The sequence below is a fragment of the Lytechinus variegatus genome, chromosome 16 (assembly GCF_018143015.1).
Source record: "Lytechinus variegatus isolate NC3 chromosome 16, Lvar_3.0, whole genome shotgun sequence".
Lineage (NCBI taxonomy): Eukaryota > Metazoa > Echinodermata > Echinoidea > Temnopleuroida > Toxopneustidae > Lytechinus > Lytechinus variegatus.
Genome location: NC_054755.1, coordinates 21,285,453 through 21,312,529, shown reverse-complemented (window position 1 = coordinate 21,312,529; position 27,077 = coordinate 21,285,453). Strand labels below are relative to the sequence as shown.

The following is a 27,077-nucleotide window of genomic DNA, read 5'->3' as shown; positions in this document are numbered from 1 at the left end:
CCTCCCCATCCCCCCGGGCCCCCACACTGCCGGCCAAACGATAGTAAACTTATCGATATCGATATCGTGAACGTGCGTGGACTATTCCGGATTTTGGAATTCATAAAATTAGGCCTACTACGGTAGATTTCATACGTGAATTATCTGCATTTAGACCTCAACAAGGGGAACTAGAGATGAATAACCAATTTGACATGTAAGAATAGTTATTATTGAGTGCAGTTTGTATGATTTTGTATGTAACGTCTGTTAATATTCTGCAGCTGGTTTCAAATGCCAGTCCCACCAATTCATTTTTATGTTTTATTTAGCCTATTTATTGGGCGCGAGTGCAGTTTCGCACCGGCAGACTTCGAGAGAATTTCCTCACTAGTAATTGTTCACAAAATGTCATAGCATGTCATAGTAAGCCCATCGTTTTTCAGAATATCGAGATAGATAGGGAATCCCTGTATTTCAGTTGGATTAAGGTCAATGACATTGATTGTTTTAATGTTTATTGTTGAATTCTCATCTCAATTGACAATTCTCATGAGTCAGACTCAGCTCAGCTCACTTGTTCACTGCTACCACCCTGCCTGTCATGCCTGTGGGGAATCTACAGATAGGACTATGGTATGCCAATGTTGTACAGAGCACACACTTTAAAAAATCATTAAAATATCACATTTGTGACCAAAATTACTGATTTCCATACAGTTGCAATTTATTTTTCATTAGTAACATGGGAATAATTTTTGTATTCACCTGGGGCCCGTTTCTCAACACCTGGACAAGTTAGTCATATCTTTATCCACCAACCACGGAGTTAGTTCCAATCTTACTAAACCCGTTTCTCGAAAGGCTTCCTAACTAAAGTACCTTGATATCGATATTATCGGTAAAAAGAGCAGACGAGATGTAGCCTTAGTCACAAAATAGCATAATTTTCAAAAAGAAAAATTATAACAAAATTGCAAATATTGTGATGAATTGGGAATTTCATCTTTTAAGAATAAAAGCACAGGTATATTATGCACCATACATACTTAGACCATGAAGACTTGAGCATTCAATTGCTGAGAAAATGGAATTATGAATAATTGATCTCTTGACTAAAAAATCACATGTGGACGTTGAGATGGGTACCCCCGGGATATCCAATTTTAATAGTTTACGAAAGTAAAACCATAACGGTTTTCGTTGTAAAATGATGATAATTATACGGTATTTTACGATTCCAAACATCATCAAAATATAGTTTAACAATTTTCTTTTAAATCTTAGATACTGAAACTTACTATTTGAAAACAAATTCTATGCATAGATTAGAGATAGAATTTATCAAAATGTTAGTAGGGGTCTGAAAACGACAAATACGAGTCCATTTATGGATGGCCTGACGTGGTAGAATCTTTATCAAATAAATTATTTTACTATTTCAAAGTGAATGGTTTTGTGGAGTATTACCAACAGTTTTTGCAGATTCTTTGTATTACAATGATCATAGAATGCATTATCCAACTTGTTTTTTGATGTAATTTCAACATCCTTGATTGATTACGTAAGATTATAATTTTCTCATTTCTAGGCACTTTTGCATGTCATAGTCTACCCACGTGATGCCACTACGTCATTAAGAAAGAAGTTGTGACAGGTTCGGAGGTGTCATAAATATTTAGTGAGGGTGTTGTACCCGATCTTGGTAAAGAGGGCTTCGTGAAACGGTTAGCGGACAAGTAGCTCACTATCTCCGATTTAGTCAAGAAGTTAGACTTATGACGGTGTTGAGAAACGGGCCCCAGAGCGCTCAAAAACTTGAATTTTTTTTAGCATATTTTTTGTACGCCCTCTAGTGGTGGAAAGTAATATGGCAAGAAAATTTTCATTTTTTTATCTCTATTTTTAATTAAGAAAAAAATAATTTAAAGAATCAAATGTAAGTAAGAGTCAAGTTGTATGAATAATAGGTGTAATGGAAACTGTCAGTGTAAAAAAAATCAAGCATTTGACCCAAAGAAAAAGAGAAAATAAGCCAAACATTGCCACCTTTATTTTGCCACACATGGAGATATAAGTGAGAACAAGGTTATATCATAACCTTGTTCATTGAATGAGTGGCTCAGCTCAGACTCTGTGTCAGACATCGCTTCGCTTGGAATCGCCGTATTTGGCGTATAAATTTTGATATGCCTATGGCTATGCGATGATTATGGCTATGGACTGAAGTTAGCAACCAAAAGCAAGTGATGTCTGACTGAAAATTGGACAATCACCTTGACATCCAACCAAAATACAGCCGTTCCTGATCGAGATATTCGGAAAAGCGGTGGGCATATGATCTGCCTTGACTTGTGCCTGTGGAAAAATAAATGCAGTTTCGCACTGGTCAATTACCAGCATACCTCACCACCAGTAACTGTTGACAAATGTCCTACATGTAGCAAGTCTCTCAGTCATATTTCGAGGACAATACCCACCGCTTTTCTAAATATCGTGATCAGAAACGGCTAGATTTTGGCTTCGCTATTGACATCGTCATGCGAATCCTCAGTATCAGTCATGCATCGCTTCGCTTGGATTCGCTGTGCACCATAATGTTGATATGGACTGAAGTTAACAACCATATCATGCGAACATGCTGCGAATAAACTGCCGGCATGGCGCAGGGGAGTCTTTTTGAAATTTTGGTCGCTAACTTCAGTCCTTATGGTGCACGGTGAATCCAAGCGAAGCGATGCATGACTGAGGATTCGCATGACGATGTCAAGAGTGAAGCCAAATCTAGCTGTTCCTGATCGCGATATTTAGAAAAGCGGTGGGTATATTGACCTTGAAATGTGACTGAAAGATTTGCTAGGACATTGTAAACAGTTACTGGTACATGGTGTGGTATGCTGATAATCGACCGATGCGAAACTGCATTTGTGCCGAAAAATGTGATTGAGAGTCTTCCTAACTAAGTTCCTAATGACATTTGCGAACAATTGCTGGTTGGGAAATTCGCTTGTAGTCAGCCAATACGAAATTGCATTAATGCCAATTATGTGCACCAATTCAAATTGTTTTAGTTTTTAAAAACTTGTTTGTGCAAGTCAAGACTATTATTGACATCAGACTTTCGTAGATGTTGCCAGGTCAAATTATGCCCAGCATTCATTTTCAATAAGCTGCCAGACAAGGCCAGATATGCCCCCCCCCCCAAAAAAAAAAAAACCCTGTTGGTGTGCTGTGCTCTTCACATGTCCTAGAACTTTGCATTGAAGTGAAGTCCTGGCACGAATTTCAGCATCACTCATCAGGCTTCAGTTTTCTTACTGGGACCTCAGCTTGTCCCAGATACATGTATCCCAAGAAAGTAAACCAAACATTGCCAGCCCTGTTTCACTTGTTCACTGCAACTATCCTGCCTGTGGTGAATCTACAGGTAGGACTATGGTATGCCAATGTTGTACAGAGCACACACTTAAGAAAATCATTAAAATATCACTTTTGTGACCAAAATAAATTTTCATACAGTTGCAATTTATTTTTCAATAGTAACTTGGGAATAATTTTTGTATTCACCAGAGCGCTCAAAAACTTGATTTTTGGGCATATTTTTGTGTATGCCCTCTATCGGTGGAAAGTAATATAGCAAGAAAATTTTCAATTTTTTATCTCTATTTTTAATTCAGAAAAAAATAATTTAAAGAATCAAATTTACTTAAGAACCAAGATGTATGACAAATAGGTGTAATGGAAACTGCTAGTGTAAAAAAATCAAGCATTTGTCCCAAAGAAAAAGAGAAAATAAGCCAAACATTGCCACCCTTATTTTTCCACACATGGAGATATAACTGAGAACAAGGTTATATCATAACCTTGTTCATTGGATGAGTGCCCTGTTTTTACCACACATGGGAGTCCTAACAGAGGACAAGGTTATTATTGATTAGTCATATTTGACTATTGTGGCCGTTGACTTCAAAAATCTCATTTTTCACAAAATTATTACTAATTTATCTTGTGCATCCTTTGAATGTAAAAAATTTAATGATTTCACAAAGAAGTTAATAAATAATTATCAAAAGATCAATTCTTTTGTCTACAATGGCATGTAAAGAATCTTCACCAAAAACAAGCAACTATCTTCAGCCCAGTTTCAACTAGTTGCGCTTGCCCTGCCCTTTCAATATGCAATAATACCAGTCAGTACGGTACATCGTGCTGATTTTCTGGTCATGTCTAACAGGCTAGGTCACCCATGCATGGCCTTTGCTTTGAGTTTGATCATGCAATATGGTAGCTCTAAAGGCACCAAGAAAAAAATATTTGTCATTGTCTTGTGTGATTTCTATTTCAAAGTAAATACATTGTTAATAACAAACAACTATGTAGGTGAATTAAACAAAAAGTGCAGCACTGTTTGGCCTACATGATTTTAGCTCCATGCTCACTGACCAGAACTTGAGATACTCTGATCAATCATGAGCATCGTGCCTAACCACTCACTCAACTCTTTAGCTCTGTTCAATAGCTACATGTACATGCTAGAGCTCCATCATGATCATTCGTCAATTTGCATTTTCAAGGAAACCTGTCTTTTACTTATTTTCCCCAAGGTTGAAAGATGACGACAGTGGTGAAGACCGTGAAGAGGTGAATGTGGAGCAGACAGTAAGCAAAGATGCCATCGATGATCCACACCAAATAGTATGGGTCGGTGATACATGTATGATATTTATAAAAAAATACATGTATGTCTTTGACATCAAGGATTTTAACCCCGAACTTGATACTATTGTACCGCCTTTTGTCTTGGGTCTAATTCACACCAAAGTAAACACTTTGGAAGTGGGAACCAAATTCACAAAGGTGGATATGACTGTACCATTATTAAAAACGTTTACTATGCAGACTTCTTGTGTTTCTGCTCTTTATTCAACCATTAATTTAGCTTACTCTGCCAAAAGCACATATTTATAATTGGACTTTTCTAAGGGTATGTGATGAAACAAGCGTAATTATGTATGAGATTGTGAGGGGAGAATCGGAACTCTTATACCACAAAGCTTCTTCTAATACAAGTAATGTGTTCCGTTTTTCATTTTCTATCCTATTTTTCTAGCCCAAAGTGAAATGCAAACAGGGTGAACATCAGCTTCAGTATTCCTATTGCCTCTGGTTTTCAAGACGTACGCCAGGAAACAAGGCTTCCTCTTCAAACTACGAACAGAACATCAAAATAATGGGTGCATTCGCTTCAGTAAGTAACTTTAAATGATTGTTAAGTTTGGAATCTGTGAAGGATACGTCCTCACTCCCTCCCATTTATAACTTCCTTTTTTGAGATTCTCACTTCTCTAATGAAACTGAATGAAATGAGACCCATAGGCCCAAATTTTGAAGTTTGGAATATCTTGGGCCAGGTCTACCTCTGTGCTGAAATTATGGGTAGCCAAAAATATCAAAATTGTGTTTACATTTATTTTTCTCATTTTCACTGTGATCTTTCAATATGCTGCATTGTCGGAGAAAACTGATTCAGTTTTCATTTCCAGAAACTTTTTTAATAATTTTAAAAGCAGAATAGCTGATAAATTGAACCTTTACTGTTAGAAAATTATGTTAAAACTGGCTATCCATAGTTAAATCAAAACTTTTGACTAGAGTTTGAATTTAGCCAGAGTTCAGATAATGGGTCATGTTGTTTGCTGAACAGATTTTTCTTTGGAAGCAACAATTGTATCAATAGTGGAATGGAAAGGAGAAGCCTATTTTGTTATTGTTTGTGAGAGAAATTCTTGCAAAATGAACCCATTTTCTGTCCCCCCCCCCTCTATTCATGAAATCCTGGGCCTGTCTCTGCATGAATATGATATTATTTGACATCCAAACTTCATGTTTTATTCCCTTTTTTTCAGGTTGAACAATTTTGGACATTATACAGCCATATAGCGAGGCCATGTGACCTGACAAGTAGTAGTGACTATCATCTATTCAAACATGGCATCAAACCCATGTGGGAGGTAAGAAATGGGAGTCAAACCCGGAGGGGCCACTTTCATTGACGAGTGGATACCATGCGCGACCAAAAAAACACGTAAAAAGGATGTCTTTTTCACGATAGGGCACGTTACGTACGTAACGTGATAAGGGTGTCAAAAACACAAAAATAATGAAAAAAAGGGTATCTATTTCGCTAGGAAAATTACGTGTTTAGGGTCGAATTTGCGGGGATGATAAAACAAAATTCAAATGTTTTATAAAGGATGTCCTTTTTGCCCCAACACTTCGTGTTTAGAGTCCGATTTGCGCGAGGTGTAGAAGATGGGGCCGGGTCGTACTAAACCAAATAAGGTAAAGCCGACGACCAAAGGACCCGTAACAATAAAACATTCCTGTACTTGTTTAGGGGTTCATTTCAGGGAATATTTGCCAAGAGTATATCGTTTTGTTTCCAATACTTGTTAAGGGTAGGGTTTCACACGCCAATACTTGTTAAGGGGTGCATTTTCAGAATATGGAAATTACGTGTTTAGGGTGCTTTTCGAGACCCCATGGTCGCGCATGGTATCCACTTGTGAATGGAAGTGGCCCCCCCGGGGGGTCAAAAGTCAAAGTTGACATGTCACTTTGGTGATAAGTATACATGTAAGTAATATGTACTTGTCCTGAGAGTCCTATAGTCATAAGATACATTGGTATTGTTTTGTTTCTTCAAAAAGTTTATTAGGAACAGTTATAGAGGCATTCCAAGTGTGCCCTTTTGTGAACTGTTTATAAACAAAATTGTCATTTTACAAGGTACAAAATATTAGAAAAAGTTGAAATTAAACCCTCTTTGCACTAGACTAAATAACAGCTACATGTAGACGAAGTGAGTACAATTGGCCAAGATATGGTTGGACCAAATGATTATTAGGCCACATTGACAACAGACCAGTTGGGTTTAGTCCTGATGATCTGGGAATTAGACCATCTCCTACATGTAGTAGACCAAGAGATTGTTACAAACCATATCAATCACTTGTATGCTGAATTCTCAAATGCTGATGTCACTATTTTTTTTTCCAGGATGAAGCAAATAAGAAAGGCGGGAAGTGGATTGTCCGGCTACGGAAAGGTCTTGCTTCACGTCTATGGGAAAACCTCGTACTTGCCATGCTCGGGGAACAATTTATGGTCGGAGAGGAGATATGCGGTGCAGTCGTTTCTGTTAGATTTGCTGTGAGTACTACACGTCACCATTTCGCTTCTTTTATCATAGAAGAAATAAGTAGATTATGGAAAAATAAGTAGATTATGTAAGACATAAGTAGATTATGAAAGACCTAAGTAGATTATAGAAAAAATAAGTAGACCAGTGTTTTAGCATTGTATAATCATCATCTTTCTAGAAATGCAAAGTCATGTGTCTGCTTTCATGGGGTATTTCATACTACTAAAAAGGTGTTTATCACCCAGAGTAGCATCAAGTTTTAGGATCTCTACAGACACTATGTTATGCTTTGTTTATTAAAACTCTTTTAAATTGATCTTTTTGTAAACTTGAAAATGACTTTCTGAACAGTTTGAATGTGGCAAACTCTTAAAGGTCAAGTCCACCTCAGAAAAATGTTGATTTGAATCAATAGAGAAAAATCAGACAAGCACAATTCTGAAAATTTCATCAAAATCGGATGTAAAATAAGAAAGTTATGACATTTCAAAGTTTCGCTTATTTTCAACAAAATAGTTATACGAACGAGCCAGTTACATCCAAATGAGAAATTCGATGATGTCACTCACTCACTATTTCTTTTGTTTTTTATTGTTTGAATTATATAATATTTCAATTTTTATGAATTTGACGATTAGGACGTCCTTGCCTGAAGCACAAAATGTTAAAATAATTTAATTCCACATGTTTAGGGAGGAATGAAACTTCATTTCACTTGACAATGGCGAGAAAATCAAAATATTTCATATAATAAAATACAAAAGAAATAGTGAGTGAGTGATGTCATCAACTCTCTCATTTGGATGTAACTGGCTCGTTCATAAACTGTTTTGCTGAAAATAAGCGAAACTTTAAAATGCTATAACTTTCTTATTTTACATCCGATTTTGATGAAATTTTCAGTGTTATGCTTGTTGAATTTTTCTCTTTTTATTCAAATCAAGTTTTTGTTGGGGTGGACTTGTCCTTTAAGCGAACTCCAAACTTCATACAATCTTTTCTCCTCAATCTTTCAAACTCACGGTGAATCTTTGATGGATTTTCATCAAACTTTCACTAATATTTTTTAATCATTTTAATGCCCCTTTTACCGTAAAGTTTTTCATCTGGGTGAGCTTTTCTTCACATTCTTAACCTTCAAATCGTATAAAACATACTTTCTTCTCCTCCTCCTCCCAGTTGTCGTCACCAAGCCCGGTTCTGTAATGCCCGGGAAGACAAACGTCGGTATTTTTTTTTAAATTCACATTACCCATATACATGTATGTAACTGAATTATTAAGATACAGAGTACATGTTTCATTGTTAAAAAATCTGATTGTTACCTCCAGGGAAAAATTAATATTCTATTTTCAGGGGATACTTTAACAATCTACGGCCTAAATTTGCAACATTGGATAAGGGGATTTTCTGGGGTTCTTTTTTATACTTTACAGGGCTATTTTGAGCATTTCAGGGGCATACTTGCCCCGAGACCCCATGTAATTTTTTTCCTGGTTAACTCCAGAGAAGCCATTTTTTTATGCTAAAGCCTGAATTCAGGTTTCTGCAACTCCTTTTTCAAGCCATTGAAAACATTTTTTGAAACAAAATGCCTAATTCTAGATGATTTTTCGGGCTTCTAAAAATCAATTTGTGCATTTTGTAAAATGCCCTCATTGTGATGTCACCTCTGCATTAACCATGAGAAATTGGTCAACCAGTGTCTCGACATCATGCATTAAACAATATGTTTCTCCTTTTAAGTGATTTAAACTGAGCAGTTTTCTTGGTATCATGCTTTAAACTTAATAGTTATACTGATTAATCCTTATTCTTCCTCAATAATTGTGCTTTAGATTCATTGTTCATTCAGTTTTTTAATTTTTCCATTCTCACTTGCGGTCCATGCTACATGTCAAATAAATTGTAGACGAGCAATTCAAAATAGGCCTCTTTGATAACAAATGTTGGTGATGTTATGAAACATGCAAATTCTAATTGGCAATTAGGCATCCCTGTAACTCATACACAAACACTATGGGAATTTTAATTTAACTAGTGAGGAAAGTATTGTGTAACTATACAGAATGCTCTATGAAACAGCCTCCATCTTAAAGCACTGCTCGTTACAATGTTTTGAGAGCATGAGGATGTTAAAGAGTCTCCAAGAAATTTGTTCTTATTCTTGTTATATGTTTGTAAACTTTAATGGTGATTTATGATTTGACAATCTTTTTGCTCACAGGAAGATATTATCTCTATATGGAATCGCACAGCCAGCGATAACGCTATCAATATTAGAGTACGCGACACATTACAAAGAGTATTAAATCTTCCACCAAACACCATAATGGAATACAAGACACACACAGATAGTTTAAAGTAAGTATTTTAATGTATGTTTGTAGTACAGTAAACTTTCCTTAGCCTCTTGGAGATTGAGTGATTATACTACATCATGCATTCACCTGGGCATGGACCCAAGCCAGGACATGCAAGTTCAGTACACCTATGCGAAAGTTGCGTAAATTTGAGTTTTAAGACCCTCCTTTTCATTTCCTTCCACACACAGTTTAACCATATTATGCTGAATGAAAACATGCCATGGTTGGGATTCATTCAAACACATGACCCTCTTTTTGAAAGATGAGAGGTTGTACCCACATTATTTCATGCATGTTTTTTTCTCTGAAAATTTTTTTCTCAGCAACACTGAACCATAAAACTAAGTAAATCTATTCATATTTCTTCTGTCTTTTTAAAATTTTATTTCTCAATCCAGGGATAGATCTAGTTTTAGGAATACAGATGTCTTCATGAGGTAGGGGCTACTCGTACCACTCCTCGTCCTATTATGTCTTCTTCAACATGGACTGATTTAGAACATTCATGTACAGTAGCTGATATTTTCTTTTCATGGAGCCACAAGGATGCCAATAACAGTCGAACAGCTAGGAATTTTTGATGAAGGTGGGATATTTATAGGCTGTTACTAGTGCATACGATTTATGCTACAGTGACTGATATTTCTGCAAAGGGAGATCAGTACTGGTAGTGATGATTACCAGCGACTGATTAGGCAGCATTTGCTTTTAACGACAAGTGATTACATAACAACATCTGTGATGAAGATTGCTGAGACGATGATTGGATAACTCTGCGACAAATGAGCTTGCAATAGTTGCTGTGGTGATGAGTACGGAGGCAACGATGATTGTTCCACCAGGAATTGCTCCAACGACGTTATTTCTTACTACGATTGTTTCGCTGATAATTGTGGAAATTATTGTTCGGCATTGATTGGCCCGAGAAGATTGCTTCAGCGACAACTGTTCTGGTGATGATCGTTGAGGTGGTTCAGATTGTTAAAGCAATGCTGCTCTTCAAAACTTGAATCAGTGAGACACATTCTAAACACGAAATGCTCCGACAGTACTGTCACCTGTACAACCCCTGAAAGTTTTACAGATTTAGTAGTCAAACTCTGTTCACGATGATTGATTTTCATCTTGAGAATGTTTTACAAAGAATTATGGCTTTACCCATTGCCTACTGCTAAAGCTCAAGCCGGGGTAATAATAATGATAAACAATACGCCTCGGAATAATTCTTTCTAGATAGATGGCGCTATATACATGTAAATGCCTGTTATCATTACTGGAACAGGGTGACTCCTGTACAAAGTCTATTGGGAAATAGAGAATTAGACGGGTCAAAAATGACACTTTGGTCAGATCATCATGTTAACGGGATGGCCTCTACCATATTATCTTTAATGAGATTACACATTGAATATCTTAGGCGTGTATTCATCTGGCATCAAAATCATAAAATAGCACTGCTCCATGTGGTCATTATATTTGTACATTGCACAATTTTTTGATACTTTTTTGATTGGCATTGGTATAAGAATTGGAACAGGTGGGGACAATAGAATGCAATATGTTTCTTAATTCTCTCTTCTGGACCCCCAAAAAAGTTAAGAATAGAATCGTGACTTGATCCAGATTAAAATCCTTTTTTTTCAACAGAACCTTATCCTTTACTTGTAAAACTCTTTAAACATACATGTACATGTAGCATTCCAGGCAAGTTTGAGAATCAATATCTCGTAAGTTATAGTTGCTACAATGATCATGCTTGATGTTGGCCTTGTTTGGCCTTGCATAAATCCTGTGATTTTTCTCTAAGTTATGAAAATCTGTTTGCATTATATTACAATCTTGATTTGGCCTGCAGGAATCCAAGAGTTAGCTCTATTGACCAAATGCATTTTTTGAGATTAGCCTGTCCCTGTGGCCTGCATCTTTAACCAGACTAACTTAAACCATTTCTAAGTTTAAGCTTAATTTATGGGAAATTCATTGCCCGTTTAGAGTTGTGGTTTAAGTATGGATAGCCCATTGGGGCACAAATCTTTATTGATACATGTTCAGTTTATTAATTCATATGACACTCAAATAATTCATAACTGCTGGGAATGATAACTGAAGTGTTTTTCTTCATTATGAAAGCAAATGGAAACAAAACAGTAAACATATGAAATATACCATGTAAACATAATTTTTGAGTTTTTGGCTCCCATAATTTTAGCACAGACTTCTAAATTAAATCTGACTGCAGAATACAGGCCAATGTGTCAAACCATTTCAACCTCTTGAATTGCCAGTCGTGTTTGGTATTATTAACACATTGATCAAAGCATGCACGGGTGAAATGCACTACTGTGCATCCATCAATGAGATTACACATTATATTATGTGTGTGTTGGCACCTCGCATGACATTGAGTCATACTTAGTAAAACACCACCTTGGTTTTTGAAGGCTATATCCATATTATATCACCATTTCTACTTCCAAACTAAAAACTTCAACTCAATATCACTCCATGACAACTATTTATGTTCTTTTGAAACATTTTATTTCCAAGTTTATATGCATTTCTATGTTTGTATGCATTAACAATTGCTAATATCTTTGTAGAACTTGCAAGTGTATAAAATGTATATAAACATGAGAGACTGTAACAATATTGTAAATTGTTTAACCTTAACAGTATGTTTGTTTAAGAAATACAGACTTCATAATCCCAATATGAAAATGTCACTTTTGTGTTTATTGTGGGATTTTTTTCTACATGTATTTGATTACTGCTTAAAATTATCACAAATATATTTACATTTAGTGTACAAAATGAAAGCAAATGGAAGTATGTACAAGATAATGTATGATAGAAGCCATTAGAAATTTTTTAAAATACTTCAATCACAAATATGACACCAACTCTATTTGAAGTTAAATCAAGTGACTAAACAAAAGAAGAAGATAAACACACATGGCAATTTTGCCTCTCTAGATGGGTTTCTCCAAAAGCCTAGATATGAAGCATGCATGCCCAACATTTCAAAGTTGAATTTGATTTGTTCCTTTATTTCTTTTATAGTGGAGAAATTGCTTTTCTGTGTTTTTCGTCGCTGTAGTCATTTCACCTTCTTCATGTCATCTCAAAGAACATGTAATCCTGTAAAGAATTTAAAAAAAAAGAAAAGAGAGAACTTTTAAATGAAGCTGGGGGCCGTTTCATGAAGCTGTTTGTAAGTTACAAGTGACTTTAAGAATGACTGGCGATCCTTGTGGTAAATGATATTCACCATTAAATGTTCATTGGTGATTATATAGCATGCCAGAAAGGTTCACCAGTTCTTAAAGTCGCTCTTAACGCATGAACGGCTTTATGAAACACCCACCAGGTTATATGGTATATCCAGAGAAGTTAAACAGGGGGGGGGGTTGAACTATGGAAGAGAGGGGCTTAAACTACACCCTGTGAAAGGTAGAGGGCCGAAATAAAAAGCCCATGAAAAGCTCTGAAATATAATTTCCCAAGTTCATCCGTGAACAGCCATTACAGGGTTCATTCCTGTACAATAAAATTTACATCTAGAGACAAGGTCCGTTTTTTTTAACTGTTAAACGCCCCCACCCCGAGGGAAAAAAGAATTTAAATGATTTAGAGCCCACTTACGACGAGGAATGCCGACCCCAGAAGTATTCCTTTGGTTTGAAGATCGGAGCCTGCAGGGACTGGGAAATAATTCAGATTATAATGAGAAATTTCATTAATTTGAGAGCAAATGTCTGTGTGAGAGAGAGAGAAAGGAGGGGAGGGAGAAGAAGATGAAAGAGAGAAAGAGGAGGCGGGAGCGGATAATGGAATGCTCAATATAAATCAAGAGTAAATGGAGATGGTAGATACAATTTTTTTCTCACTTCTTTAATCATTAAACGAAAATATAGGCAAAAGTTTTGTCTGTGGGCCATATCTTAGCGAAAAATATTTATCAGAGTAAAAAAAAATAACATCTGGATTGCGTCCGTGCGTCCCATCATCTAGCACCTGTCCGCCTGCTCCCAGTTGCCATGGTAGCATGTTCTCCAATTTATTTGTTCGCGAGCTGTTCAGGTCCCAATTCAAAATTACTCATCTCATTGGCCTGGTTCTCACCAACTTATATTTTGTCATCTGTGAATTCGGAAAGTATATAACTGTTGTTGATGAGAAGAGAAATATATGAAAGACGTTAAACAAACGATTGAAGTATTCTTGTACTTACATTTTAGAACGAAGAATTCATGGTCCATGTTTGTGTTGTGTTTTCGCCCTCCCCAACGTTTTGAGACTGAGCCCTCCTCACCACCGCTAGACAGGATCTGTCAGATAAAAAGGAAGAAAAATGTATTGAAGATGAAAAAACAGCTTTGGTGAAGGATTTACATCATTTAAATTAGGACAGAAAATAGATAGAAATACGACAGTAAACAAAACTGTTGGTGTTATTGTTTCGATCGAAAGCATTTGGATAAAAAAGAATGATGATCATTTAGTGTAATTGTCAAAACGTTTGAAACTGAAATAATATTTGCAGGTATGACGCTATAGGAGGGGGGGGGGTGATTATGCTAGTGATGAGAAAAAGGGAACAAAAAAGGTAAGAGATGAAACGAGGAAATAAAGATGAGAGGATGGTTGGAGTGATGGTTCGATTATTGACAGGGGCGGATCCAGGATTTTCTAAAGCAAATGAGGGATTTCGTTCAGAAAAAATCTAATCTACCCCAAGTCTTCACTTATAGCAAAAAAAAGTGCTCACTTGCGAATGAATGACATTTTCCACTAAGAAAACAATTATTTTTCTCATGGCTCTCAAATGTGGGGGGGGGGTGTTGCCCATCCGCCATTGATTTAACACACCAGGGGGAGGTGCGACAAGGACAGGGGCGACTGCCTCCCATTGGCGGCGGAAGCCAAAAAATTTAGGGGGTGTCCACCTGAATTTTTGGGATGGACACGGGTAAAAAATTTGACAAGCGCCCCCCAAAAAGGTTATCAACCTAAATTGTAGGAGTTGCTAACCAAACATTTTTGACAAGCAAAATAAAAAAGAAAAAAAGTTATAAAAAAAATTAGGGGGGGGACGGTACCCCCACCTAAAATTTAGGGGGGGGGGCACGTCCCCCCCCCCCGCTTCCGCCGCCTATGCTGCCTCCCTATACAGTGCTTTAAGACTTTTATAGGCCCTAATGAAAAAAAAGAGCGAAAAGAAGAGAGAGAGAGAAAGATATGGAGGGTGAGCAGGGGGGGGGGGGTCAAGACAAGAGATTAGGTCGACAAAAAATAGGAATTTGTGCGGTTACTCTCAAAATACACCGATAATTGAATAAGAAAAAAGATATGACGTTACAGCTATCTCATCTTTCCCCGCTATCATACATCTTTGCCTGCATGTTAATCTTTTTCCCCATCTTGACTTTAAATGGACGCAACTCTTATAGGTAACATCCGACGAAATTATTGTGGTCATATCCCCTATATCACCTGGAGCCATCCTGATGTTAATACTTGACTGAATAATTACCGGTATGTCGATATTAGTAAAACATCTGCACGGGCAACATGGTGATTCCATGTCAGCAATACGATTGTCGTTACGATTGATTATAGAGAAGTCTGCCCCACATAGCGACCACCTATAGTATATAAATAATAACATTTAATAATGTTATTACCAGCAATGTGAGCAATCCTACTTTTTAGAAGAGCAAATTATTATGAAATAGGCATCGCTTTCTATAAGCAGGTAACTAATAGCGCGTAAATAAAATGTTGTTTATGAAGAAACTTTACAGAATGTTGAAATAATAGGCCTTTCACATTCTGGAAAGATCTTTTGAACTAAGCTTACTCCTAAATCTATAGGCGTACTAACTTTTGAAACATTTACTTTTGAAGGGTTCAAAGTTTGAGAGGGAGTTATTTCCGCCAATCTGACTACTTTAAAACAGAGAAATGTCAAAACTATTCAAGTGAGATGTAGACTTCTATGTTAATATTAGAACGTATACGTAAACACAACTTTAAGTTTAATCGCTCTAAATGATGATACATTTTACATTCCACCTTTTCTACAAGGATGGGACCAATTTCAAAACTTTATTTCTAAACTGCAAGAATTAAAATAACGGAATGATATAATTTTCATATTATTATCATAATTTCAATATAAGAAATGATTTATAAAAAAAAATGTTTTACGTTTGTTTGGTGTAACCGAGAACATAGCCACGCGGTGTTTGAACCATGGACTTCATGAGACAGCAGGGACAGCAACATGCATCACACCGATGAGGGCGCACTACCTGTAATATTTCCTCACTCTCCGTGTTCTGTATTGTCATTCGAAAAGAGCGGGCTGGGCCACACCAGCATCGGCTGCAACAAGTTGTCTCTGGAAGTATATTGCAATGGGGGGGGGGGGGGTCGAGTGAGATTGAATTGAGAATTAAAATAAAAGCGTAAGTTCAACCAGAAAGCCAGATGGGATGAGATGTAACCCATCCCACACGCAAAGAATAAGGGGATCGACTCGGGGGGGGGGGGGGGGGAGTATAAATTTTCAAGGTCTATTACAAACCGGGTTACAAACAAATTCGATATCTATTAATGGTGACAACATCAGCAACGCTCTAGTTCCTTCCACTTATTACGAGTTCCAATTTGTTTTGTGATTAACTTAAAAGGGAGATCATAATTATTCCATTCATTAATATCAATGAAAATAAATATATATATGAATTTCTTTCAATTTCCGCAGGCTCATGCATTCTATGTTTTTTTTCAAAGCCATTAAACCTATATTTCTGTCATTCCCCTCCCTTTTATCTCAAAGTTGTGTGTAGTTTTTGAAAGTCTTTGGCAGAAATACATATCCATGGGTTTTTTCGCAGAACCGTGGTCGGCAGAAATACCAAGTTTTACCTTTTACCTCGATCCTACCGTAAATACTAGAAGTTTTGTAGTAATGATGTCAGGAAAACTTTTTAGGTAGACTGTGACAGCTTTCTTCAATGTGCCGAAAACGCTTTAAAATGAAAGATTAACTCTAACATTTCAAATGTTGGAGGAGAACCAACCCTTTCTAAATGTTATCCAACTTTGCACATAGCTGAATCCAACATTTTAAGTGTTAAGTCGAAGAATTTTAAAGTAGTACATGTAGCATTTAGAAAAGGTTGTCACTATCCTCCAACCTTTTAAAAGTGATGTTAATTAAACATTTCATTTTTAGAGTGAAATGGTTCGACTGGGTTATGATATAGATTTTCTCTGTCCTTATTCATGTCAGGAAGAACACTTTTTATTTCATAAAGTCCATTTATTTAGACGAAATTGCTTTAAAATTCTAGAATTCATTAAAGAGTAATAACATTGGAATTCTAACCTTCAAAAGCATTGAGCAATACGTCACCCTGTTTGGTCACTATGTGATAGGAATTACTTCCGGTGCAACTTGAACCTGCAAATGCAAGATTTATAGAGAAAGAAAATGTGCAAAATGATGGCCATTATGCCAGGGCTATTGGGATTTAAAAAAAAATCATGTAATTTCAATTTTAACCAATAAGATATGACGGCACATATGCTTCCTATGTATCTTTAGAATGCGGCTGTGTTATAGTGGTTAAGAACATTATAAGCGTTCTTTTTGTTTGTTTGAATGTTTCAATATTTTCTTCTTACAAGCATGATGTGATGAATTTTTCGTATCCGCCTCTATCCCCTCTTAATAAGTATTGGTCAAAATAATAAGCGTCGGGAAAGATTCTGGCACTAGCATACCTAAGGGGGGGGGCAGACTGCCCCCCTCCACGAGTCACAAGTCATGCAGGGGACGTACCCAGCCCCCCCCCCTTACGAGTCAGAACTGATCTAGGGGAAGTGCCCCCTTGATAATTTAACAAATTAATAAATATTTATGGTTGAAGACTTTTTTTGCCCCCCTTTTGGAAAATCCTAGAATGAATTATTAGATCATAATGTAGCGGTTTCCAAAATAGGGCACTTTTATTTCTTTGAAAAATATATGTCAGCAAAACAAGACTAGACTTTATTGGATTTTTTGCCCCCCTTTTGGAAAATCCTAGAATGAATTATTAGATCATAAGATTTGATGTTCAGAATTTCCTTGTTTAGAATCACTTCGATGTAAATCTTTCAAAATATGGCTTATTTTGCAAAATATGACAATCTGGAACAGTTCGAATAATATTCGCCCACGAATTTCTGGCAGACATTTTCATGATTGTGCTAACCTATTTTCAAAGATTCAAAGTCTTAATCTAGAGGATTATGTCGCAGTCACACAACAGAAAAGGGAGGCGGGCTAAAGCCCAGATTGTGTTTCAATCATCTGTATGCATTGGCGGCGGAAGCCAATAAATTTAGGGGGTGTCCACCTGAAATTTTGGGATGGACACATGTAAAAAATAGGACAAGCGCCCCAAAAATTTTTGAGAAGCAAAAAAAAAAAAAAAAAAAAAAAAAAAAGGTCATCAACCTAAATTTTAGGGGGGGACAACACACGTGTCAAGGAGGTACACGTGAATTTAGGGGGGGACGCAGGAAAAAAAATTGACAAGCAAAAAAAAAAAAAAAAAAAAAAAAAAAAAAAAAAAAAAAGGTTATCAAAACAAAATTTAGGGGGGGACCGTCCCCCCCACCTAAAATTTAGGGGGGGACACGTCCCCCCCGTCCCCCCCGCTTCCGCCGCCTATGTCTGTATGGCAACGTTTTCATCGTATATTAAAACGCGCTTTTTGTGGTTGCTTACTATACAGTGTCGTATAATGAACCAACCTTTTGAGCAGAGGGGGGGGGGTATAGATATATAGAGTTGGGAGAGAGGGAAGCGAGCGAGCAAACAGAAATTTACATTTTTATTACTTTAATTTTGTGATAAATTTTGACACAATATTCAGAAAACAATTACCTTTGTCTGTCTTTCCTTTATTACCTTTTTCTGTTTTTTTTCTTAGTCGTGAAAATTTTTGAAGGGGGGGGGGCAAGAGCTCTTCAAGCCCCACCCTCCCCCCATCTGAACGCCAGTGGCTTACAATTACAACAGAGCAATAATAACAAAGCAAATTTACGATTTCTATTCATTTTTCTAGGAGGAATATGATGGTATGCTAACAAATCTAATATATTTAATTTCTTAGGCATTGGTCGAGTTATTTGATTACAATGGGTGTTAATTCTATTGAATCACTTCTTAATCAAATAAAGTGCCCGTTACCAAGTAACACGACGCTTTTGCTTAACCAATGTGCATATCAAAATAACACAGATGGAGAATTCTAGCTGGCAAGACATTCAGTGATTAAAATGGTGAAGGCAAGGTTATAAATTATTATTTTAAACGATTTGATCGTGAAAATGCTGGCGTAGAGCCTCAATGGGGGGGGGTCAATTGCTCCCAAAAGTTCCTTGATCAAGAACAAAAAGAGAAAAGTAAGGGAGAGAAAAGGTAAAGAAAGGGGAAAAAGAAGGACGCTGGTGGAGAGCCTCGACGGGGGGGGTTCAATTGCTCTCAAAAGTTCATCGATCAAGAACAAAAAGAAAAATAAGGGGAAAGAAAAGGTAAAGAAAGCGAAAAAAATAGAAGTCAAAATGATACCATATCTGTTGATGCGGGGTGAAGAAAAAAGAACAATACAATCTGTCATTAAGAAATATATATAATCCATTTTCTTAATCTTTCTTTCATTGAAAGAAGGTAAGAAAATATTATTCATATTGATTGAAGTTAATTATAAACCTTTCTCTTATATACATATTCATAAAGTCTTTGCTCTAATACCGGTACCTTATAGATTTAGATTTAGATTTAGATTTTATTCATTTTCCGTTCACAAAGCACAACAAAATCAAACAATACATAGTCAAATTTAAAGTACAACATCAATCGAAATAAGGTATAAACAATGAGAATTAATGCAAACTAAAGTAACTTTGACTATAATAACTATATAAAACAGAACGGAGGGGCTTGCCAAGAAAAGCGAAGCTTGTATGGGAGGCAAGCCCCCGTAACTTAGTTTCAATACGTATATTACAAAACTATAGTATAAAGGAGAGACGGAAGACAGTTTAAAAGGAGGCTATACAAAATATCGAAGGTAACAACGAAAGAGTGAACCAAATTAGAATAAATGATAATAGTAATAACAAAAAAATAATAAAAAATAACAACATGGTTACAATAATTGTGATTATGAGGGAAGAACAGAGGCAAATATAGGGAGAGAGGGGGTGCAGGTACAATTGGAGGTGCAAAGAAGAGCATGGCAGGTGCGGAAACAGGTAGCAGGCAAGTTGTATGGTGGGAGGAAAAAAAATTGTATATGGTTTTGGTTATGTGGTAGATTGACTTGTTTGTGTGAAGTATTGGCAAATAAGCATCTTTTTAAGGTTATGTTTAAAAATTGTGATGCTTGGGGATTCCTTAAAGGCGTTGGGCAAGGAATTCCAATATACAGGACCAGAAAAAACAAAAGAATTTTTTGCAAGTAAAGTTCGGGTTGGAGGTAGGTGATAAGAGTTTCGTTGTCTTGTAGGATAATCGTGTACAGAGGAGTTTTTGCAGAACATAATTGAAAAAATTGCGGGGAGATCATCTTTATTTAGTTTGTACATAAATTGGCCGAGTTGGAACAGATATATATCATTAACTTTAAGGATTTTGTTTTCAAAAAATAATTTATCTGTGTGACATCTGAAATGTGTATGAAATATTATCCTAAGTGTTTTTTTCTGTAACAAAAGTATCCTATGTAATTGTGTTTGAATTGCACAACCCCATGCCAAAATACCGTAATTAATGTATGGTAATATTAAGGTGTGATATAATGTAAGTAGTGTACGAGATGGAAGGAAAAATTTGAGCTTGTTGATAATTCCAATATTTCTTGAAATTGTTTTGCATATATTATCGATGTGTGGTTTCCATGACAATTTATTATCAATAAGTACACCCAAGAATTTTGTTTCAGAAACATTTTCAAGGACAGTGTTTTCAAAAATGAGATTGCCAGGCAAACTATTTACTCTATTACTAAATAACATGTAATTGGTCTTTTGTAAGTTAAGTGAGAGTTTATTTGCCTTGATCCATTCAGTCACATGCATGAGTTCAGAGTTAACGATCCTAATAAGTTGGTTTATGTTATCGTGAGAAAAGAAAATGTTGGAATCATCGGCAAAGAGTATGAATGAAAGTAAATTTGAAGTTTTGTGGATGTCATTGATGTATGTGATAAAAAGAAGAGGGCCTAGTAAGCTACCCTGTGGTACCCCGCATGTAATTGGAAGGTTGGATGAATTGTGATTATTTATTGATACAAACTGAGTCCTATCTGTAAGGTAGCTCTTGAACCACTCCAAGGCCTTCCCCCTAATACCGTAATGAGATAGTTTATGCAAAAGGATTCCGTGGTTAATGGTGTCGAAGGCCTTGGAGAAGTCCAAGAAAATACCGACAGTATGACAACCTTTATCAGTGGAAGTAGTGATTTTGTTAATGAAAGATAAAATTGCATGCGAGGTGCTGTGATTTTCGCGAAACCCAAACTGAAAGTCCGAAAATTTTAAAGAACGTACTGGTTCGTGTATGGACAAGTTTTTCAAGAATTTTTGATAACGAGGTGAGCAATGATATGGGACGGTAGTTGGAGACGAGCTGATTATCTCCTTTTTTAAAAAGAGGGACTACTTTTGCGATTTTCATAAGATTGGGTACCCTTCCTGTGTTCAAAGAAATATTAAAAACATGCACCAAAGGATCGACGATAGCCAAAATAATTTTCTTAAGTAGGAAGTTGGAAATACCGTCAAATCCCGGGCACTTTTTGGACTGCAGACTGTTAACAATATTTATAATTTCTCTTGAACTTGTGGGATTAAAAAATATGGAGTTTGGGTTTGGGTTGTCGAGAAAATTATTGTAAGATTTGTTAGTTTGAGGAATTTTGCTTGCTAATTTGTTGCCAACTTGTGAAAAATATGAATTAAACTCTCTTGCTATTATGTTATTGTCATCAGTGATTGTATTGTTTGATTTTATTTTTGTAATTGTAGAACTCCTCTTTTTATTGCTTAATGCCCCATTGATGATTTTCCATGTGTTCTTCATATCATTTTTGTATAGATCGAGTTGAGAAGTGTAATATTCTTTTTTCGCAATACGAAGTAAAGATGTAAGAGTGTTTTTATATGAAGTGTACTTGTGGCGAGATGTATCACTTGGTTTAGTTATGTATTTGTAATATAAATTGTTCTTGCGGTTGATGGATCTTAAGAGTGATTTAGTAATCCAAGGGTGGATAGGGATCTTTTTATAATTTGATCTTCTGTTAGTTGTAAAGGGAACATGTGTATCTAGAGAAGATGTTAGTAAGGTAATAAAACAGTTGTATGCATCGTCATTGTAAGAGTATGCATTGTAAGAGTATAAAGGTATTTTTTTCACTCTCATAATTACTTGAAATTATGTTTGTAGATGATGATGATGAGGAGGAGGAGGAAGATTAGCATGATGATGATATGTTGTTTATTAATGTTTCACTGGAAGAAGGGAATAAAATATGTTTAAATGGTTTAAACGCCCTTACCGATTGTTTCCAGCGTCTGTCTGATGTGAACCTCGTTCACACCTTGAAGATCTTGCAGGGCTCTCTGTATCACCCTGTTCTGATCTGATGCAGAAACTCTATTGGAAGGGGAGGGCGTTGCCCAGTTACGTAACTCAATCGAATCATCATCTCTCTCCGGCTGTTTCGTGACGATGGCTGAGCGACCTCCATTTGTCGTTGCATCCATTTTGAAATATTCTCCTAGTCATAAGCAATATGCATGAATTAAAGATTTATGATAGCTGGGGCGCATTCCGGAATTTTTATTTGAAAGTGGGAGGCGGGAGGCAAAAGAAGACGCCATTCATGACAATGTTTATCTTTTAGAGTAAAAAGAAACAAACTCCCTTTTTATAGTCTCTTTTTTTTCTTTCCCTATTTTACTTACCTGCCCCTTCCTTTTTTTCACTTCTCAAAAATCCAAAAGGATCAGTTTCCCTTCCCCGTTGCCCCATCCCTAGATGACAACTCTTATATCAATGACAGCTAGTACCAGTATACCTTCCACAATAATAATAATATTCCGCATTTTTATAGCGCTTAACACATCGGAACGTCTCTAAGCGCTTTACAGATATATTACCTCGGTCATCAGATCCTTGCATGCCCGCATATATACAATTTATGCACCTTCTCCACTCCCTGGGGAGCATTCCAACAATAGTTCCAAGACTGAATTGCTAGGCATACTACATATATGCTTTCGAATCCTACCGGGTACCCGTTTAGCACCTGGGTCGAGAGTGGCAAAGTGTGGATTAACGCCTTGCCAAAGGACGCTAGGCCGTGGTGGGATTGGAACACACGACCCTCTGATTACAAGGCGAGAGTCAGAACCGCTAAACCACGGCGCTTCCACGGCCCTTCCGCAATAGCCAACCACTAATATTTTTTCAAGGTCATATATTGAAAGAAGAGTTTTTATCAATAATTTATGAAACTGCAGGTAGTCTTATGCAGAAAGAGTTGAGTATATATTTTTCATTTGAAATCTTAAGTTTTTCTTGCAATTACCGTTAATGTTATTATAAAAAATGTTCATCCTTCAATTTGAATCTGATTTATATTAATTTGCATTATAGTTGATGGGAAGTGATATGAATAAAAGTCTTGAATTCTCGAATAGTCAGATGAATAGATAGCTAGACCGATAAATGAATGTAGAGACAGATATAAAAATATATATCATACGTAGGCCTATTATCGATAGACAGAAAAAAGATTGATATGGATATATAGATATATAAACATTATACTTAGATAGATGGGTTACAATACACCCATGATTAGTAAATGATTTAAGGGTAAAAATGTAATCTGGTGGGGGCAAAAATGATTCAATGTTATGAACCTGAAAATGAATTAATGTAATCACGTTGAATCCTAAAATTTCTTATTTCCGTTGCGTCGTGGTTTATAAATACAGCAATTTCTAAAAAAAAAGTTCTCTCCGCTGTAACTTCACACAAATCCACCAGGTTACTAAGTTATTTCCCCACGTGCACTGAATATCTCGGGTGTATTGAAAATACACGAAGTCCTCCAAAATAACCTATCCAAAGTCGATTTCCGTTATATGTTTTCATCCATTTTCAGGTCCGATTATGCACGTTTCCTCACTCAAAATGCATTAAGTAGGATTAAGACTGCCTCCAGAATACTGCATTTAGATGATGAGATTTAGTGCTGGAAAATACAGAGTCAGAAGTAATTTATGTCGGGTTCTGTACGTGTTTCTGTCGTTTGAAACGGACCCTGATAAAACATTTCGAACTGTGCAAATTTAAAACTATTGTCAACCGTGTTTGTTTTTTATCATTCGTATTGAATTCTTCGTGAAAGCGTTATGCGGTTTCCCAGGTGATCGGTTCAACACTTCCAAGAATGTCAATAAATTAAAATATTAGATAGCCAAGACAGTTAGCCAAGCGCGATTGGTCAATTGCGCGTCACGTGATATGATCGAAATCCATGTATTTTCCCAGCCGGTCCACCTTCGATGAAAATATTGACTAACCGGTCCATGAATATATTTTTAGGTGTATGGCGCCCTCTTGTGGATTAGATGTAACCATGAATTATCGGCCTGCCTTGGACCTGGACTGGGCTCGAACTTAGATTTAGATCTAGGGCTAGGCCTAAACAAAGTTGATTTAAATAGAAAAGGGTCATTCACTGCGTTAAGGCTAACGTTACTTAGATATACATTATATAGATCAAGTTCTAATGTTAGATCTATACCAGTTCAATTAATCACTTTGAATATCATAAACATGCTGCACGCATCGTTAGGCCTAACTTTATCTTTATCATTAGAGGCTATCTAATATAACAGATATTGACTGATGGGATGTGTAAAACAAACATTGTTTGGACCACCTAAATGATTAATATTTTCCCTCGTGATCAAATATAACCCCTCGGGAAAATACAAATCCGGCGGTCCAAAGAATGTTTATATTACACACCCCATTAGTCAATATCTGTATAATATTGAACTAAACGAGACCCAATTTGATATGACATTCATTAAGATTAGTTGACATTTCGATGAATAGAATAAAAGGATAGAACTTCTATGCTCCCAAGTTTGAATTCATATAAAAAACATAAAAACCACCCTATACATGTATAAAGAAAACGTAGAATGATGGAGGATGGGGGGGGGGGGGGTCGTACATGAACCTCGCGAACAAAATTGATTATTTCTATGAACGGTTAAATTAAGTTATGACCGAAAAGATGAAACCAGCGCACAGAAAACCTCCAATATTCTCCAACATCTATATATATTAAACTGGTATTGGGTATCTCCGAAACATTTGTGTTATTGACTTGATGTCGCTATAATTCTTACATAATTATAAAACATTTTATGATCACAACACGTAATGACAGAGGTGTTTGCTCGTCTTTTCAACTTTATGTTCATATCGCTCTTAAAAGTTGGAGGGAGTGAGGGCTGTTCCCCAAAAAGAAAGGGGAAAACCCCAAAACAATGGTATTGTCTTGTTTAATCACAACCTTGGCTCACTTGCAAATTTTCAGAAAATGTTGCTTCATGTTTAAGGTTACCGTTATTTGTTATGGACCCATTACACCACTGTCTGCAGACAGAGTATCAATCATTAATTTAGCTTAGGATATTAATCTCAAGAATAAAGTCTTTCCGTCAAGTCGCAACATTTTGTTTATTTCAAGACCTTACTTAGGCATTGGCCTAACTCTATTTTTTTGGTCATTATGTAGGCCTATGTATTAACTTTGGACAAATATAGTTCCATTAAGTCAGAAACGAAGAGCCAGAAAGACGTGCGAGTATCCTAAATAAAATTTGCATTCTAAAACTAAGCCACAAAAAAAAACAATAAACGTTTTATGAAAGGACTTATCGGACGACTTATCCGACAGTTACCATGGTATCTCAGGCAATTAAAATCAAGGATATAGTTATCAGATTTGACAACTTGTCGGATGAAAAAAATTACGAAACGCTCGCCCGACTACCAGAGTGAATTCCCTCGTTGAGCTGTAAGACATTTACCAACGTTAGGGAATTTCCCCGGGGGGGCCACTTACATTGACGAGTGGATACCATGCGCGACCAAAAAACACGTAAAAAGGATGTCTTTTTCACGACAGGGCACGTTACGTACGTAACGTGATAAGGGTGTCAAAAACACAAAAATAATGGAAAAAGGGTATCTATTTCGCGAGGAAAATTACTTGCATAGGGTCGAATTTGCGGGGATGATAAAACAAAATTAAAATGTTTTATAAAGGATGTCCTTTTTGCCCCAAAACTTCGTGTTTAGAGTCCGATTTGCGCGAGGTGTAGAAGGTGGGGTCGTACTAAACCAAATAAGGTAAAGCCGACGACCGAAGGACCCGTAACAATAAAACATTCCTGTACTTGTTTAGGGGTTCATTTCAGGGAATATTTGCCAAGAGTATCGTTTTGTTTCCAATACTTGTTAAGGGTAGGGTTTCACACGCCAATACTTGTTAAGGGGTGCATTTTCAGAATATGGAAATTACGTGTTTAGGGTGCTTTTTTAGACCCCATGGTCGCGCATGGTATCCACTCGTGAATGGAAGTGGCCCCCCGGGGGAATTTCCCCTGTTACTGCGCGTTCTAAAAATAACTCATACGCGCGAATGATTTGGTAGAAGTAATGACGTAATAATAGAAAACACCTGTTACTTGGTGACAATTAAGTGCGCGTCATAAAGGTAAACAAAGTATGACACACACACGCACGTACGTGCAAAAAAGTGAGCTGACACCAGTGCATGAAAAATATTTTGAAACAAGGACCAGTGTAGATCTAGGCCAACTTATAGATGATTGAATGGAACTGAACTCTGTCATGTAGAGGTTTAGGAACCGTCTTGTCGAGGCTTTCTTGTGAAGAAGATCGTCATGGGAGTTGGATCTTCAAGCAAAGTTCGACCAAAGGTTTCGGATAGTGACATCAGCTTTAAGGTAAATTGATATTGGGTTAACAGTTAAGCAATGAATGTGAAGATGGTGTTTGTTGTGGTATGTGATAGCAGTATTATTAATTGTGGTGTGTTGGGGTAGAACTAGAAGTGGTGATGGTGACGATGCTGACGGTGATGGTAGGATGGGGGTCGCGTGTCAGGACACTTTATATTTTTGAAGGCTTCTTTTTTGTCTTTGGATTACACTAAAAATACGAATTCAAAAGTTGTAATCATCTTCTATTTTGTTCTCTATAATATTTCCTGCCATTTGGTACGAAAAACTGATAAAACTTCCCTTGTAAATTTTTCCAAATGACTTTCAAAAAATGATTGTCCGGACACACTACAACTGGGTACAGCAGTGGTGATGGTTGTGATGATGATGATGACGGTTGT

At 36.6% G+C, this 27,077-nt stretch overlaps 2 protein-coding genes across 2 annotated transcripts; one reads left to right on the top strand and one right to left on the bottom strand.

Moving 5' to 3' along the window:
- The first annotated feature begins 97 nt into the window (after window positions 1-97).
- Window positions 98-10,274, top strand: LOC121430199 (eukaryotic translation initiation factor 4E type 2-like). Its single transcript, XM_041627478.1, has 7 exons — window positions 98-196; window positions 4,584-4,680; window positions 5,090-5,227; window positions 5,886-5,990; window positions 7,039-7,191; window positions 9,411-9,547; window positions 9,948-10,274. Exons 1-7 carry the CDS (start codon window positions 177-179, stop codon window positions 9,988-9,990), a joined length of 693 nt encoding a protein of 230 aa, XP_041483412.1. The 5' UTR covers window positions 98-176; the 3' UTR covers window positions 9,991-10,274.
- A 2,147-nt stretch (window positions 10,275-12,421) lies between these two features.
- On the bottom strand, window positions 12,422-22,390 carry LOC121430112 (phospholipid scramblase 1-like). The gene is made up of 7 exons (XM_041627389.1): window positions 22,173-22,390; window positions 16,946-17,020; window positions 15,760-15,952; window positions 15,083-15,194; window positions 13,781-13,877; window positions 13,192-13,250; window positions 12,422-12,687 (listed from the first exon to the last, which is right to left on the bottom strand). Exons 1-7 carry the CDS (start codon window positions 22,378-22,380, stop codon window positions 12,661-12,663), a joined length of 771 nt encoding a protein of 256 aa, XP_041483323.1. The 5' UTR covers window positions 22,381-22,390; the 3' UTR covers window positions 12,422-12,660.
- Between the last annotated feature and the right edge of the window lie 4,687 nt (window positions 22,391-27,077).